We start from the raw sequence: 16369 nt of genomic DNA on the forward strand, positions 1-16369 counted from the left end.
GGTAGCCAGGCACTTCCTGCAGTTGATTTTTAGTTCTAACACTTCATGACTCTTTTGGCTGAGCACAGAAATACAGCTGGCTTACGCCTGGGTTTGGGATATTTCACAAGCAGATATTCAGCTGGCTTCAATGAGTAAAAATCCAGCTTTTCTCCCTGACCCTTTCTAGCATGGTTAAACCTCTTTGATACCAGGAATTAAGACTTGCACAAAGCAGGCTGAGGAAATGCCAGCTCAGGGCTGCATAAGGTGTTAGAAACAACTGCCCAGCCCTTTTTCAGAGCCCCTGGGCTCACGCAGCAGAGTGCAGCCTGCCTGCCAGCAACCCCTCAGTGAGCTGAAGGGGAGCATTCACCCCAGGACCATGCTGGGAGCACAGTAAGGGCTTGGTGGTGAGCTCCGGGCTCCATGCTGGGCCCTAGCATCACTCCCACCCTGCAGGGAAGTGTGTGGAGGAACAAGGGGATTTGGGATCATGTGTTTAAGTCACTTAAGTAATTGTAGACTTGATTAAAATCCAATTACGTGCTACTCCGAGAACCCTGGCACTGTTTAAGGTGGGTTTGCATCGGTGTTCCAGGAAGGGCAGGAGCCACCTGAGCAGAGGCAGCCCCTCACACAGGCTCCCCCCGAGCCTGCTCTCATCCCAAAACTGCCTCTCTTCACCTCTGCAGCTTTAGAGCCAGCCTAAGCCACCTGGCTGCAGTGCAAAGCTAAATCACCTTCCTTTGATATGGGGCTGGGGTAGGATGTTAGATCCCTGCTTCCAGAGCTGAAGCTGGCAGAGAGCTTAGTGTTACCAGATCACCGTGGAGCCAGAGCCACAGATCTGCACGGAGTGGCTGTGTCACAGTCAGTCCTGACAGCTCAGCTCAGCCCAGCCTCACCCCACTGCCTGCCCCACAGCCCGGCTGCCAGCAGGCTTCAAAGGTCTTCACTTCTCAGCAAGCCCAGATCCACAAAGGCTCTGAGGGTTTCACTTCCAGAGCTCTTTGGAGCAGTTTGCACAGCAAGGGCATTTCAAGGAAATACAGAATCTGTGCTGGGCTGAGAAGCAGCCACAGTGGCTGTGTCCCCTCTGCAGGAACACAGCAACTGCATTTCCCCTAACAGGCTGTGCTCAGATAGCTCCATCCTCTGGAGAAGGCTCTGTTCTGACTGGAAAAATGCTGGGACCCTGCAGAGATACAGATCTGTGCAACAGCACAGACCTGCTGCTGCCTTCTATGGAGGCTGGGTTGATAAACTAGGATTGTTTCTTCATTAGCTGAGAAATACCTCCTCCTCCAGGAAGCCACTTCCATCACTGCTGTGCACTAAAGATGCCAGAAATGCTTCGTGTGATCTATTTGCAGCCCAGTTTCTAGATGGCTAAGGAAGTCCTGCTGCTACCTGCTGGCACCTGGCACCACTAGGAGATTGTTGGTGGCATCAGCCAATGTTTCCTCAGACAGGTTAGATTGTCAGCTCAAACTACATCCTCTGATTGAGTCTGATTGGACTGGCAGCACTCCCCAGCAGGCACCTGCAGATTCTTACCTTCCTCATTGCCATGAGGACAGCTGCTGAGACAATGAGTGGGACACTCAGGCCAAGGAGGATGTACTGCACGTAGTCCAGCACTGAAGGGAGCAGCACCAGGTTGGTGTAGAACTGCTTTAGCACTGAGCCTTCGATGGATCCACTCTGCTCAAAAAAGCAGACTTGTCAGTGGCATCTCCCTCCCGTGCAGGGGGAGACAGACCAGCTGAATCATTCCTTTCCCACCACCTCCCAGCATAAATTGGGGAATTTATGCAAGATTCAGTCAGGCTAAAAGCTTCTACTAAATAGCAGGAGTCAGCTGGACATGCACCCACAGCTGGAGGCTGCACTCCCTGGCCCACAGGAGGACAGGGATGCTGGCAGCTCTGTCCAGGGCCCCATTTAACCCCACATCTAGGGCAGAGCCAGAGATTTACCAAGTATAGTGCAGGGTTTGTTCAGCTCAGAGGGATTAATGGCATTGCCAAGTATTGAAAAGCCTTCTGTTGGTGCTTAATTAGTCTGGCTGGCTTAAAGCTTTATGCAAAGTGGAGTTTCCCCAGCACTGGGTGATGGGGAAGCAGGAGAGGCTCTGCAGAACCAGGCTGAGGAAGGCAGCTCACCTCTGCAAACCACAGCAGCGGCAGGACCACCGGCTTAATCTGCCCTGTTTGACTGGGAGGGAAGAAAATTAAAAAAGAAACACAAGCTTAGGTTTACGGTTGATCAGGTCACAATTAGCAGCACAATTCTTCCTAAGGGGACACGTCTGACAGACTGACAGTGGCCAGGAAACCATAAGGAGGTGGCAATCCCTGCTGCTCCCACCTTGGGGGACCAGGTGCTTTCCAGGCAGGAGCAGAGCTCATGCTTCCACGGGGGTTCAGCTGCCTGAGGACAGCAGGAAGTGCCATCCCACAGCTGGGCTCCAGGGAGATGAAACTCAGTGAGGCAGAATGCTAAAGCTCCTGTCTCAGTCACCTGGGTGGCACCATGGGGACTGTCTGCAGGTGTTTGCCCCTCAGCCCAAGCAGCAGGAGCACACTCCCATCCTGAATGGTATTTAACACCTGGCACCACACAGTTTGGTTACAGACACCTCCTGTTTGCTTTCCTAGAGCTGGAAGTGTCTTGTGGACACAGGCTTCACTCTACCCCACAGGCAGAGTGGGTTTTGCCTCTCCACGTTGCAGGTGACTCCTGAGAGGCAGCACAGTGGAGGTGAACAGCTCCTGCCCCTCCAGGAGGGACAGTCCCTCCCTCAGCTGTCTGGTGAGGGGCAGGGACACTGCCCCAGCTGGGCAAACAGGCAGCCACTCTCTGCACTGCTAAAGGAAGGAACTTGTGGTCTCTGGAATGGCTGAGGTTTCAACAGGAGCCAGCTGGCTCCAGCACTAGGACAACTGCTCATGGTAAAGCTTTGGAGAGAGTAAACTCTGCAGCGAGCTCAGCACCAGCAGCACTCCCTGGGAAGGCAGATGGACATTTCTAGGGGGTGACCACTTACGTGATGCCAGGCACGTGCTTTATGTAGAGGTTCAGCTGCAGCTTGATGGAGCAGTTCATGGGGATGCCTGTCATCTGCAGAGGAACAGAACAACCAGTTCATCAGTGACTTCCTGGGACCAACAGACCCTATCCAGCATTCCAAGCCCATGAAAAACATCACACTTCAAAGCTGGTCTTGTTGACACCCACTAAGATATTGGTTTCTCATGACTCTGCAGTTTTGCAACACATTTTTACAAGCAGAGAATTTTTGTTGGACTGTCCCTGTTTGTAGTCAGCAGCCTGCAGCTAGATAAAAATGTAGTTAACTGTACTGTTATCAGTAGATGTTTGATACTGTAATAAACTTAATTAGATTTTCATAACTGCGATAAGAAAAGCAGTCAGAACCCAATGTCTAGATAAGACACACAGTTTACCTTACCTCAAGAGAGAAACAGGTTTTTTTTTCCACTTGAGCAAATATCACTGAACATTTAGAAAAACTGACCTCACACCACACAGGCTGAGGGTGGAAAATGCCAAAGTCCCTTTTCCATCAGCAGCTGGGGCAGGGGTATCTCAGGACACCCCCAATCACCTCTCTGGAGTGGTGACTTCACCCTCAGGCTGTGGGTACAGGAGGGGTGTAACACAGCAGCAGCCCAGTGCAAAAGCAGTCAGTTCCAGATGGGCAGGTTGAGAGAGTGGAAGAAGCCAGCCCAGAAACGGAGGTGCCAGCTTGAGCCACAGCGTGGTCTCCATGCTTTGCCAGCCAGTTCTCATGGCAGTGGGCATTGGCAGATTTGGGGCAGAGCTGGGCTGCTGCCAGATACACCTCCTGGTGTTATAGGCCTGAGTCAGTGGAAAGAGTTTCACTGTGCTTATCGAAACAATTATGTTTATAATTAGTGCTGCAATTCTCTAGAAGCCAGGCTAATTATTCAATTAGTTTATGGCTTTGACATTTTTATCTGCACATGTCCTCGCCAGTCTTTGCACTATGGAACCTGCTTGGATCAGTGCCACGAGAGCACAGTGGTGCCACCACTCAGCTGATGGCAGGGTCCCTGGGGTGGGGGGGGGACCCTGGGGGGCTCACTCACGGGGTGCACATCCAGGAAAAGCCCGTGCTGGTCCTTGCTGGGGTGCAGGCCTTCCACTGCATTCACCAGGGATGGGTCAGCGTTGTAGAAGTGAGGGTGGGAAATGAACATCGGCGCATCTGGATGAGATTAAAGGTGTCTTAAGCTGCTCCACACCCACCCAAAAGCTTTTTTTGAGGTTTTTAAGCCCTTGCAGTACTTGTTCTGAACAGGCTTTTATATTTTCTCCTCCCCCTCCCTCGCTGCAGGTTGTTCCATTGATCTGGGAGGGTTCAAGACATCCCACTCTGTCCCATCACCATGCCTTGGTAACTCCCTGTTCCCAGACAGGAGTCGGGGACACCCAGTGTGGGCTGTCAGACACACACTCAGTGTCCAAAGTTAACATTTAGTTTGGGAGCTGCATGGGCTGCCTCTTCCTTGCTGCCCCCAGCAGCCCAGGGGGTGTAATGCTCCCACTGTACCCTTGGCATGCCCACAAATGCCAGGCTCTCACAGGGCTGGGCACTGAGGGTTAGGCACAAGCGTTTTCCCTCTTTCCCTCACTGCTGAGAGGCCTGTGGGAGTGCAAACAGAGCTCACCAGTACTTCTCAGCATCCCAGCAGGCACTAGAGCTGTTTTTCCAGACAATCAAGCTTCTGTTGCATCTCAAATTTAATACTGGTCCACTAAAGAGAGCCAGGGGGGGAAAAAAGGACTTACTGAGCCTACAGGTGCTGACGTTCTGGATGCCAGACTGCATGCAGGGGCAGAAGCCCTCGTTGGGTGGATAGTCTGTGCCGTTGGCAAAGAGGGTTTTGGGTGCCACGAAGCGATAGGTGGGCACACCCTGGAACTGCCCAGACTGCTCGTACACCAGTGTCATGGATCTGCAAGGGGTTCAGTGGAGAAGGATCAGGATTAGCCAACAGGATCCCAGCACAGAAGTGGGTTCTTATCTTGGCTGGATAAGATGCAGTTGCAACGTAACTTAGACTTTGAGATCAAGATAAACTCTCAGCAGTGCTTCGGGGAATGAGTATTTAAGCCTTTTCCATGTTTTAAGCACATCTAAAGGGTTGGTCAGGACTAGTTAGGGAGAGAAACCACAGGCTTATAAGTCTGTTTGCTATACCCAGGTGAGATTTGTTTAAAGGCATGCAGTAATCCCCAGGGCTGCTCTCCAAGAGATAATACCCACTTTATGCAAGCCTTGCTCTGAGGTGCTCTGTTACAGGGCAGGGACACTGGATAAATCTCCTTTGCAGGCCAACTCCAGCAGCAGACTTCCAGGGGAGTGGAAAATTTCCCTACGTGACACAGCAAGATTTTTTTTCTTGCTACTAGAGGCTATTGATACTGTGCTGCAATATTGCTGGCCAGGTTTGAAGCAAGTTTCCAGGACAAAAATTTGCTCCCTTCACACTTGAGTGAGGCTTGCAGGGATCAGAGAATCACAAAATGGGTGAGTGGGCCACACTGGACTGCCAGGACACCTGGGCAGCCAAGGGGATGCTCATTCCTACAGAGGAATGGTCCCTTCTGATGCTGGGACCAGGGATGGGGGGATTCAGGGCATGTTCAGCACTTACACACGTGCCTCTTGGCTCTGCTCACCTTCCAGTAGGAGGCAGAGCTTGCTGTAGCCCATCAGCAGGATAAAACCTTGGTGGTTGCCTCTCAGCACCAGCTGCACTTCATGTGCACAGAGCTCAGAGATGCCCTGCAGAGGCAGGTGTGCTCTTAGCCCTGATCTTTGTGGCTGTGTCAACAGAGGCTGAGGCAGAGCTCTGGGGAGAAGACACAGCACTGTCTGAGAGCTGAGCCACTCCCCCACAGCTCTGTGTGACAGGAAACTCCTGTGCCAACAAGAAACCAAGCTTGCTTTCCTCCACTTCACTGGGAGCCTGGCCTGGCAGCATGCTCTGCTCCAGAGAGGTTCCTGGAGTTTGACAGGAACAGGTGTGTGTTTAAACTTCAGTTACAGGTAAACTTCCCTGTAAATTCCTGCCTCCAGGTCATTCTGGTGTTTGCTGATGTCCCTTGTGCAGAGGAATCCCTGTGCTGTTGCTCAGCTCAGCTGTTTGTTCACTGCTCATTGTTCTCTATTCAACATGAGCACTTGCTCGTGTTGCAGCACTATCTACAAAGCTGGAATTATCATTATCTTCCCCAAGCTAGGGACAGGGGTTTTGTGCTTGCTTCCCCTCCTTCCAGCCTCAAGCTGGCTCTGTGGGGTACTCTAACCCCTGGGTGATCAGCTAAGGTCAGGGTGTCTTACACAAGCAAAAGGGAAAAAAAAAAAAAGAAGAAAGAGCCTAGAAATGGTGGCACGAATTTCCTCCCAGACATAATTTCTCCAAGAGTTTAGTCAGCTGAAAATGTTCTGCAGTCATAGTTGCATTTCCCTCTGACAACCCTTACTTCTCCTTCTAACTGCCCACATCTTATCTACATCAGATAACCACATTGGTCCTTTTATACTGCTTAAAGGTGGGCAAGCTGGACATCTCCAGTGATCTGGAAGGTATTTATGGATACCACAAGATGCTGATAATGAGACAACTAACCCTGTTTGCAAGACTCAGAGATAATGCAGACCCAAACTGCAGCTGAACTTTAACTACAGGAACAATTCCTGAGCCCTCTGCGTGTGTAGGATGGGTGCAGCGAGTCCTGCCACCTGCATGGGGACAGGCTGGCAGCTGTGGCCTCACCTGCAGGCATCAGGGCTGTAGAACTGCAGGGAGGTTGGGGACATGAAGGGTGGCCACATCTCCCCCGCTGTGCCGTTGATCATGTTGCACTGGCTGCTCCTCCAGTAGTTCACCTGTGGGACAGGTGGAGAGAGAGGAACTCAGAAGGATGAGCTTGCTGGAGCCAGCTCCCACCCCTGCACGAATGTCCACCACCCCACACTGCTTCCACAGCAGCACCAAAGATCTTTCCCATCTTAAGCATATTTTTCATCCTCCACGATTCTGTGAGCCAAACATCCACCCAAATAATGGACAAGATCCCCCTGCCCCCAGAGGCTGAGCTGTGTGTGCAGCTGATTTCAGTTAGGAGCAGAATTCCACAAGGGAAGGGTAAAGCATCCTTTAACAAGAGCATTTAACACCTTCAACACAGGCCACAGGAGCCTGAGACTTCAACCATTAGAGGCAACCAGCACTGCAAGGGAGTGCAAGCGAAAAACCCATGAGGAGATGAATTCATTGCTTCCTGAAAAGCCCCTTGCCACATGGCTGCCTCCTGGCAAGCTGCTAGAATGGAAGTTGCAGCACTTGAAGTCCTGTAGAAACTCTTCTTCACGCCTGACCCATACACAACAGCAGCCAGAGCTCTCAGCTAACCCTGCTTTAAAAACCAGGCACTCCCCATTGTCCAAGGCTGGCTGCCACACTCTCACCTTCTTGAGCCCATTCCACGAATCCACCATGTGAACCTGACTGATGTTCTTCATGCCCGTGTGTACTGTGAACAGCCCCGAGTTGGAGTTGTTGAACTGCAGAGAGAAGGAATGATTGCTTAATGTGCTGCACACAACACATCCCTGACTCTGGGTGCCCCATCAGCTCTGGGGGTGCCTCACACACCATCAGCTACTCAGCTCCTACTCAGCTGAGTGTCTGAGCTACCCCCAAGGTCAATATTTTAGCATTCCCAACCAACACTTTACTTACATCCATGAATAATCCAAACTTGCCCTTGAAAGGGAGCAGGCCAGGAACAATAAGATTTATTGCATCTATCAGGGGGTCTTCATAGCCCCACATGATCTCCCCCACTGTCCGGTTCATGAACGCCTCCTGCTTCAGGGTAGCCAGGGCTCCACTCAGTAAAAACTTCACAAAACCTGGCAGTTTTTCCACCATCACAGCTGCTCCCTGAGAAAGAAAACAAATGTCTGGGATGAGAGGCCTATCTTTAGCAAAGGTGAAGCATTTTTGGTGCTAACCAAAATCGTTCTGCTGCTCCCATCTGTAGCCCCAGAGGAATCCTCTGGACTGACTGAGGTTCTCCTTTTATTCCCAGCTGGGGAAGAAAGCAGTTGAGGGCTCACAGGCTTGATTTCCCCACAGGATGCTCAGATGAGGTTGCAGACTGAAGACCAGCTGCTCTGCACACGCTGGTTTTGGAACAGTAGCAGCCTAACAGAAAAATTAACACCCACAAAGTAGAAAATTGCATTATATAAGCTTAACCACCTCATTGCTTGATCAGCCTCAAGCCCTACAAGAAAGTGATTCAGTAATTCAATGCTGGGTATCACCACCCTCCCTGCAAGCTCAGGAGGTGGAACCCATCCAGGCAAGAAGCACTTACCATCATCATGATGTTTGGCACAACAATGTACTCGTCCTCCGTGCCATTGGACAAGTCTGGCTGGAAGAAGAGGTGCCGGGACTCCAGGTAGGAAACGGTGTCATTGTCATGGAATGTGATGTTCGTTTTAAACCTGTACTCCCTGCAAAGAGAGGGGAGATCATGGCAACCATCTCTAGGCACAGTCCCTCGAGCCAGAATGGGCTGCACAGGCCTGGGCTTGCTGCTGGGGGAGACCAAACCCCAGCGAGGAGCCAGGGGGCAGCTGGGGAGGCAGTGTGGGAACAGAGATGAACCCCCAGCCCAAGCAGGGTTAGGAGCTGCAGTGTGGGAACAGAGATGAACCCCCAGCCCAAGCAGGGTTAGGAGCTGCAGTGTGGGAACCCCCCAGCCCAAGCAGGGTTAGGGTCTGGCACAGAGCTGCAGTGTGGGAACAGATATGAACCCCCCAGCCCAAGCAGGGTTAGGAGCTGCAGTGTAGGAACAGATATAACCCCTCCAGCCCAACATGGGTTTGGGTCTGGCAGGAGGAGAGGGCAGCCCAAGAGCCAGGCATCCCTGACAGGTTGGATTCTTGCAGATACAAAGTGTTTCTTCCCAACTCATTACCCAAGAAATTTAAGACAAAACTGTAAATCTCCTCTGTTGCTTCACCCACAGCCACTGTAAAGCCCAGGCACAGCAGAGAGGTCCCCAGACACAGGGGGCAGAGCCACAGCAACCCACACACCAAAACAGCCCACACAGGAGAGGACCAGCCAAGATGCCCCATGTTCCACCAGTGATCTGCTCCCAAGCAAACGTGATGGCTCCTGGGTTCAGGGCAGCCTGACCCTCCACACAGCATCGTGGCCCTTCTGCTCCTCAGGGCATCAGGCCATCCCCATCCTGCACACTGCCTGAGGCCTTTCAGCTTTCATATTTTCCACATTCTGCATTAGTATGTAGCTCTGAACTTCATATGAAGTGTTAGCAAGTTCTCCTCGCAGCTCAGCCAGACAAAAGAATCTTTTTCCAGCCCCAGAACCAAGGACACCACTGCAGCTTCAGGCCCAAAAAGTGTAAAACAACAGGGAACTAAGGAGAGCAACTTGGGAGGATGGGACTGCACAACCTGGAGCTGTGACTGGACAATGAACCCCAATACAGAAATGGACCAAAACTTATAAAATTGTGAAAACTCATGGCATGCCATCCATCTTGGGTGGAGCCACTGCCGGGCTCTTGCACTGCCCAAGGTGCATCCTTTGAAGGCCTTTCAGTAAATCCCTGCTTTATTCATTTAACTCTGTCCAGCCTCTGTTCCAGGAAGCCTCTCTAGGCATCAGCCCAGTGCTGCTGGACTTCAGCCCACGGCACAGGGGCAGCCCCAGCCTCACGGCAGCTGCAGTGCTCCGTGTCCCCAGCATCACAAGCCTGTTGCTGCTCCTGGAGGAACTGAAGCTCAGCTCACCAGCAAAAACAAAGTCCTTCACTGTGGAGCCTCTGTTTTACAGCCCACATTAGGGAAGGGCACTAATCTTGCTCAGCAGGAACACAAGGACACTAATAAGCTTTGCCCCTTTGTTTATTCTTCTTTACAGTGAGTGAAGCTTTTCCCCAAGCCAAGAGAGCGATGTGATGGCAACATACAGAACCCACGGGGGGGACCTGGCAAGGCCAGGGCAAACAAGGGCACATACATACTGCAGGTGTCCCCTCACACTGCTCAAACAGCTTTGGATTAACCAGTAATCTTCCCACATGAGCTTGCTTAGGCTGCTGTTCAACCTCACCCCATTACTGTAGGTACTAATATACTGAAGATCACTGGTCATGGGGAGGTTCACACGCTCAACTCAACATCAATCACTGCTTCTTCTTTTGGGTGCTGAGAAACACCCGGGGCTTCAGCCAGCATCCTCAGCCATGGCAAGCAGACCCAGCCCTGCTGTGCGTGGGTCTGACCAGAGGCAGTGCTCCATGCTGGCTCCCATGAGCAGAGCTCTCATGTTGGGGACGTTCTGGGTCTCATGTTAAGTGAGGACTTAGGCTGGCCCGTGAGTTTTGACATCGGGGTGACTCCAGCTCAAGAGCTGGGCTCTTAAATGCACAGTGAAGACAAAAGAAGAGCGCTCTGAAGACAGGATCATCCACCATGACACCAACACCCCTCATTCCCGTGTTTGGACCGTATCAGCCCAGGTCTGCCTGCCCAACAGGCCCCAGAAAAAGACTGAGCTCCACAGCTCAGTGGAGCACCCCCCAATCTCCCTGTCTCAGTGACCAGAGGTCCTGAGACCTCTTTAGCAAGATCAGAGCAATTTAGAGCACATTTGGGTCCCTTTAAATCCAGTGCCCCTGGGCTCTCACCGAGCCTGCTGATGCCATGCCCTCCTGCCAGAGGAGCCAGCCAGCAGCCTGGCAGGCAGCACGGAGGTCAGGCTTGTCCCAAGCTGGAGCACAAGTGGTACCTGACCTGTACACGTAGGGCCCACGCTGCCTCAGCACCGGCTTCTCTCCCCTCAGGACCTGCTTGGGGTTCAGCACCTCAAAGAAATGCACTGACAAGTAGAAAGGAACAGGGATCTCTTTCCACATCTGGAAGGAGATGCTGCTGGGGTCGATCCTGACGTTCTGCAAGGCAAAAAAAAAAAAATAAGGGGCCACAACATTTGGGTTCTGTGGCTGCAGATGAACACATCCACCCTCAGCTCAGGGTAAGGCACAGCTGAAGGTGGCAGTTACAGAAGCTCTCCGGAGGATCCAGGTGTTTTTGGCAGACTGAAACCCAGCTAGATATACAGTGAGAAATCCTGTGTGTGCAGAAGCATCAGGTTTATGTTTAGAAGCCAGGATGTCTGCTGGCTTATTTATTCAGGCTTAACTTTTCTAATCCTACCCACAGGGTTTCCGAGTGTTCTGATGTGCTGCAGACTTGGCTCTGAGTTATTCACTACTCTGCACGTTTTACTTGCCTGTCCCAAAGGCCTTTGCTCATGGGTTTGGCAGCTCCACGCAGCTAAATGCAAGCAAGGAGAAGTGGCACAGCTGTCCTCACGACTGCTTGGGTACCAGCAGGGAGAGCCCACTAGATGCCCAAAAAGAAGATGGAGAACTGGGATGGCAGTGCAGTGTGGCACAGCACAGGACACCCCTGCCTCCTCTCAGCTGCCAGCCTACATTGACTCACAGCTGATCATGAGGCAGGTCAAAGGCAAGGCACAATCATGTTCCCATATCACTGTCCTGTGTGCTGGGAAATGCCTGCAGGAGCTCAGAGACAACTTAAGCCCTCCTGAGCTCAGACCTGGCACATGGACACAGCTGCCTCCACTCCCTCCCTGCCTCCAGGCTGCTGCAGGAGGGCAAGAGCTTGTTCCTTCTTGAACACCCACTTTGGATGTGTTCCACCATAATTGTTTCTTCTGGAAGCACAGATCCTTGTCCCTGCTTAGGTAACCCAGCCAGCTTATGGAAGTTTGGTTGATCCATCAAGAGGAGGAGGGCTTTATGCTGGTGCAACTCAGCAGCTCCTGCTCTGGAGCAGCTCCATCTGACTGGGCACATATTTGCTGACACAGGGAGTTGAGGTGCCAGAGGTTTCCCCATAACACCTCCTCTTTCTTGAGGAATTTTATGGCAAGGCTGAGCTACCTGTGAGCAGCAAGCTCCTCATCCAAGCCCAATCCCTGGGAACACAACTCCACAATGCTGTGCAACCCATCTACCCTAGCAAACCCTTCCCACCACCACATGCTGCTCTCATTTTGCCAGCCTCAAGGATTTCGTGACAAAGAAGCAGTAATAGGACAGATTTTTGCTTTAATCTGCTTCACAAGCCTGAATCCCAAGCGTCGAACAGATTATGATCAAGAACATCTCCTTTCCTTTAACTGCTTGCTCTGTCTTGCACTCCCTCGACCACTTGTTGCATATGCATTTATTTTTATAAGAAGTACCCAGTCAGATGGAGCTACATCCCAGCTCCCTGCTGCCTTTCCCAGCTCCCTCCCAACCTGGGCTCAGCAGCTCAAGGTACTCCTCAGGTGCTGCTAAGATCCCCACAATGGGGTAAAATAGCTTCAAATTAAGCTATTTTTAGGTCAAAACACAGTCATATGTCTGAGATAAAAACCAGAGCATTTGTCAACTAGATGGGTTGCAAAGGGTCATTGAGTTGTTTGACCCCTCCTGACCAGGCTGATCTTTGTTCCTGAGGAACTGAAAGGAACTGGTTACTGCCCATCAGCTCCAGATGGGGCCAGGAGAGCAGCAGCTCCACCACAGCATCCAAATCCTGCTTCTCCAGGAGGGAGGGAGGCCCCTGCTCAGTGAAACAGAGATGAGGCTTCCCCTGCAGATGGGAGGAGTAGTTCAGCTGGGTGTCAGTCACACCTCACCCTCCAGGTCCCCTCAGCAAGGGCCGTGCTGCTCCTGCAGCCAGGACAGCACCCGAGCTCCCGAGGGGAGCAGCCACAGCTGGCAAAGGGATGAGCTGATGCAGCCTCGCTGCGTGCAAGCTCATCCCTAAGGCAGGCCTGTGGCATTCCAGATGCTTCCAGAAAAGCAGTATTCCCCAGGTTTGCAGGGCCAACCCCACAGGCAGCCCAGTGCAGATGGGGCAGGCTCCAAGCTCTCCGCTTTCCCTGCGGACTTCACCTAAAGACATCCTTGTAACAACCACCTCTCCATAACTGAGTGCTTTTCCATCAGGATACACCATCCTGACAGAGCTCAGGAAGCCAGGATGGGCAAACCAGCCTTCACCTGCCCAACCCCAGCCCTTCAAGCTCCTCTCACCCACACTACTCTGAAGACCAGCCCAGGAGTTTCAGTAAGGGCCTGAATGTTTCTCATCACCCATCATCACTCGGTTATTAGGCTTAATGTGAAATGGAAAAAAAATGAGCTCAGTGTAATTTAGTGTCATGTTGAAGATGGGGAGACCAAGGGCTTGAGATGAAGGGAGGAGAAACAAGGGTTGATCTTGTCTTCATCTTCTGTTCTCACTGCAAATTATTAGGACTTAGCTAATTAGGTTGAAAAAAATCAGGATTAGCTAAAAAAGAGGGCAGAGAGGTTTTTGCACAAAAAGTATCATTTTTGTCCTGCAGGGGCCATTCAGCCTTTTATTTGCAGCTACCAGTTCCTGATGTCCTGAAACTGAACAAAGACTTTCTACTGTTTAATCCACAGGACTGTCTGGCTCTGCCCAGCCAGCAGCACTTCCAAGGGGCAAGTTTAAGTAGGTCATTTTCGGCAGAGACTTTGCGCCACACGCAATGCCAGCCATTGGCTACGAGGTGTTTGTTCATCTCTTTCATCAGAAGCAAATTTTCAGGGGCTGACCTGGGTAGGTGGAAGCTTGGAGAAAGGCCAAGGCAGGGAGCACATCTGCCTTGGACAGGGAGAAAAAGGTTTGGCTGAATGTGGGGATGAGCTCTACATTACAGCAGGATAACTGGTGTCCCAGCAGCAGGGACAGGAGTGCTGGTTCATAAAACTGTGCAGCAACTACTGAACAGACCAGCAACTCCACCCACAGCCCCACGTTTTGGGGACAAACCCTCTTCACCCTCAGCACCTCTCCTGTGGGTAAAACCGGTCTTCAGAGAAGCAACTCTTCATGCTTTCAGTCTGAAGGACTTCTTTCTGAAGGAGAGGGGACAACTTGGAGGCTGCTCCCCGCACAAGGCTCCTCTGGAGAGCTCTTGCACATCATCCTGTTTCCAGCTGGCAAAGCATCTCACGTGTGAGCCCGGCAGTGTGCTCATCTACTTATGAAAGGAATAACTGGTGCTGCAGGTGGAGGCAGGAGGGAAAGGAGACATCGTCGGCGCTCGGGGTGATGCTCTGCCAAGCCCTGCATCCCCAGCGAGCTCCAGCGATGCGAAGAGCCCTCGTTAACCAGGGGTGGGTGGTTAACCCGCTCACTCCGGGTACATCTGCTGTCAACAAGGGTGGAACACCCCAAACCCGCATTTGCCCAGCGTAGGACCCTGAGGCTGCTCGGAGCCGCAGCAGCGACGCTGCCGCTCTCCGGAGCTCGGCTCTCCGCACCGCACCACGCAAACACGCACAGCCCCAGCCCGCAGCGCACCGGCTCCGGCCACCGACCGCAGGCACCGAGCCCCGCACCCGGCCTCCAGCGCACCCCCCGGGCCCCCGAGCCCGCGGCACACGCCGCACCCCGCCCGGCCCCGCCGCGCCCCTCACGCCCCGCTGACCTTGATGACCTGCTGCCGGACGATGAGCGGCCCCAGGAGCAGCAGGCAGCCCCCCAGCAGCGCGCAGGCCAGCCCGGCCAGCCCCAGCCCCACGGACAGCCTGCGCTGGGCCACGGCCATGGCGGGGCGGAGCGGCACCGGGAGGGCACCGGCAGCGGGTCCCGCCGCCGCCGCCGCTTTATGGCCCCGCGGCCCGGCCCGGCCCGGCCCGGCTCAGGGGGCGGGGCCGCGCCGGGAGGGGGCGGGGCTGGTGGGAGCCACGCCCACGGGCACGCCCTCCCGCGGGAGGCGCGGCGGGAAAGGGAAGGCGAGCGCGGCGTCGGGGTCAACACGCGGGTGCGCACGGAAAAACGGGCAAAGCGGTAAAACAGAGACGGGGGAAGCGTGTAAACAGATCAAATACCGCTCAGTCACGCAATGGGAGAAGAGAACGGGTTTGCGTTCAGAGATCATCTCGTTCCACCTGCTGCCGTGGGCAGGGACACCTTCCACTGTCCCACAAGCCCCGTCCAGCCTGGCCTTGGACATTTCCAGGGGGGCAGGGGCAGCCACAGCTTCTCTGGGAAATATGTTCCTGTACCTCACCATCGCCCCAGTAAAGGGTTTCTTCCTAATATCTAATCTAAGCGATTTTTTCAGTTTGAAGCCATTCCTTCTTGTTCTGTCACTAGACAAAAAATACATAAACGTGTTTGTATTCATGTGTATATGTATCTATATTATACATATATATTATGTATTATATATATATTCTATATATTTTTATATATTATATATTCGTGTGTATATGTATCTATATTATAGATATATATTATGTATTATATATATTCTGTATATTTTATATATATTATATATTCATGTGTATATGTATCTATATTATACATATATATAATGTATTATATATTATATATATTATATATATTATATATATTATATATATATTTTATATATATATATATATATTTTATATATATATATATATATATATAAAATATATATTCATGTGTATATGTGTCTGTGTCTTGCCTGAGGAGTAAACATCCATCAGCCATTAACCTGCCTCTGTTTTTCCATTTAACCCAACTCTGCTTTTCCAAAAAACTGTGTCTTTTGTCAATCCTGTGCATCTGAACATGGCCCTGAATAAAAGCCTCGCTGAGACTCATCCCCAGGTGCACCTAGAAGGCAGCAGAAAATAAAGAGTCCAGTTTGTGACAGCCTGTTTTAAACCAATCCTGTGCAACATCCCGTTGTCCCAGCCGAGCTGACACATCTGGAAACTGGAGTGCTTCCACCTGCCACACACTGCCCTGCACCAAGAGAGGAGACAATCCCACGGCTGCCACCAGGCAGGGCCCAGCACAGCACAGGATCTGCCTCTGGCCATGGCCCCCATCTTGGTAGAACACTTACATTTGTATCTTTACGCTTAATTTGGTCTCTTTTTTCCCCTTCTAAACCTTTTACCCTGTTAGTTGCCTGTGTTTAATTACCAAATCAATTAACCAGTGTCTCGGCTGTGGGATGGGCCCCCTCTCCCAGCAGCAATACCTTCAGAACAGCACGCTGTATTTACTTTTACCTTTTTAAAACCATTTTTTTACAGAGAAACGCTGCGAAATGAATTTTTCCTCAAATCCCCAAAATCCCCGGTAAAACCCAGGAGCTTCCCCGAGGCGCTGCAGAACAATGGGACCGTGAGAAGGTCTCTGGGAACAGCATGTTCTGCCATG

The 16369-nt window shown here is 51.9% G+C and overlaps 1 protein-coding gene across 1 annotated transcript; it reads right to left on the bottom strand.

The window, feature by feature from the left end:
• Window positions 1-19: 19 nt before the first annotated feature.
• On the bottom strand, window positions 20-14876 carry SCARB1 (scavenger receptor class B member 1). The gene is made up of 11 exons (XM_038152582.1): window positions 14637-14876; window positions 10886-11043; window positions 8428-8569; window positions 7785-7988; window positions 7511-7606; window positions 6816-6928; window positions 4822-4988; window positions 4119-4237; window positions 3032-3105; window positions 2148-2199; window positions 20-1686 (listed from the first exon to the last, which is right to left on the bottom strand). Exons 1-11 carry the CDS (start codon window positions 14754-14756, stop codon window positions 1474-1476), a joined length of 1458 nt encoding a protein of 485 aa, XP_038008510.1. The 5' UTR covers window positions 14757-14876; the 3' UTR covers window positions 20-1473.
• Between the last annotated feature and the right edge of the window lie 1493 nt (window positions 14877-16369).

Source organism: Motacilla alba, chromosome 15, assembly GCF_015832195.1.
Source record: "Motacilla alba alba isolate MOTALB_02 chromosome 15, Motacilla_alba_V1.0_pri, whole genome shotgun sequence".
NCBI lineage: Eukaryota > Metazoa > Chordata > Aves > Passeriformes > Motacillidae > Motacilla > Motacilla alba.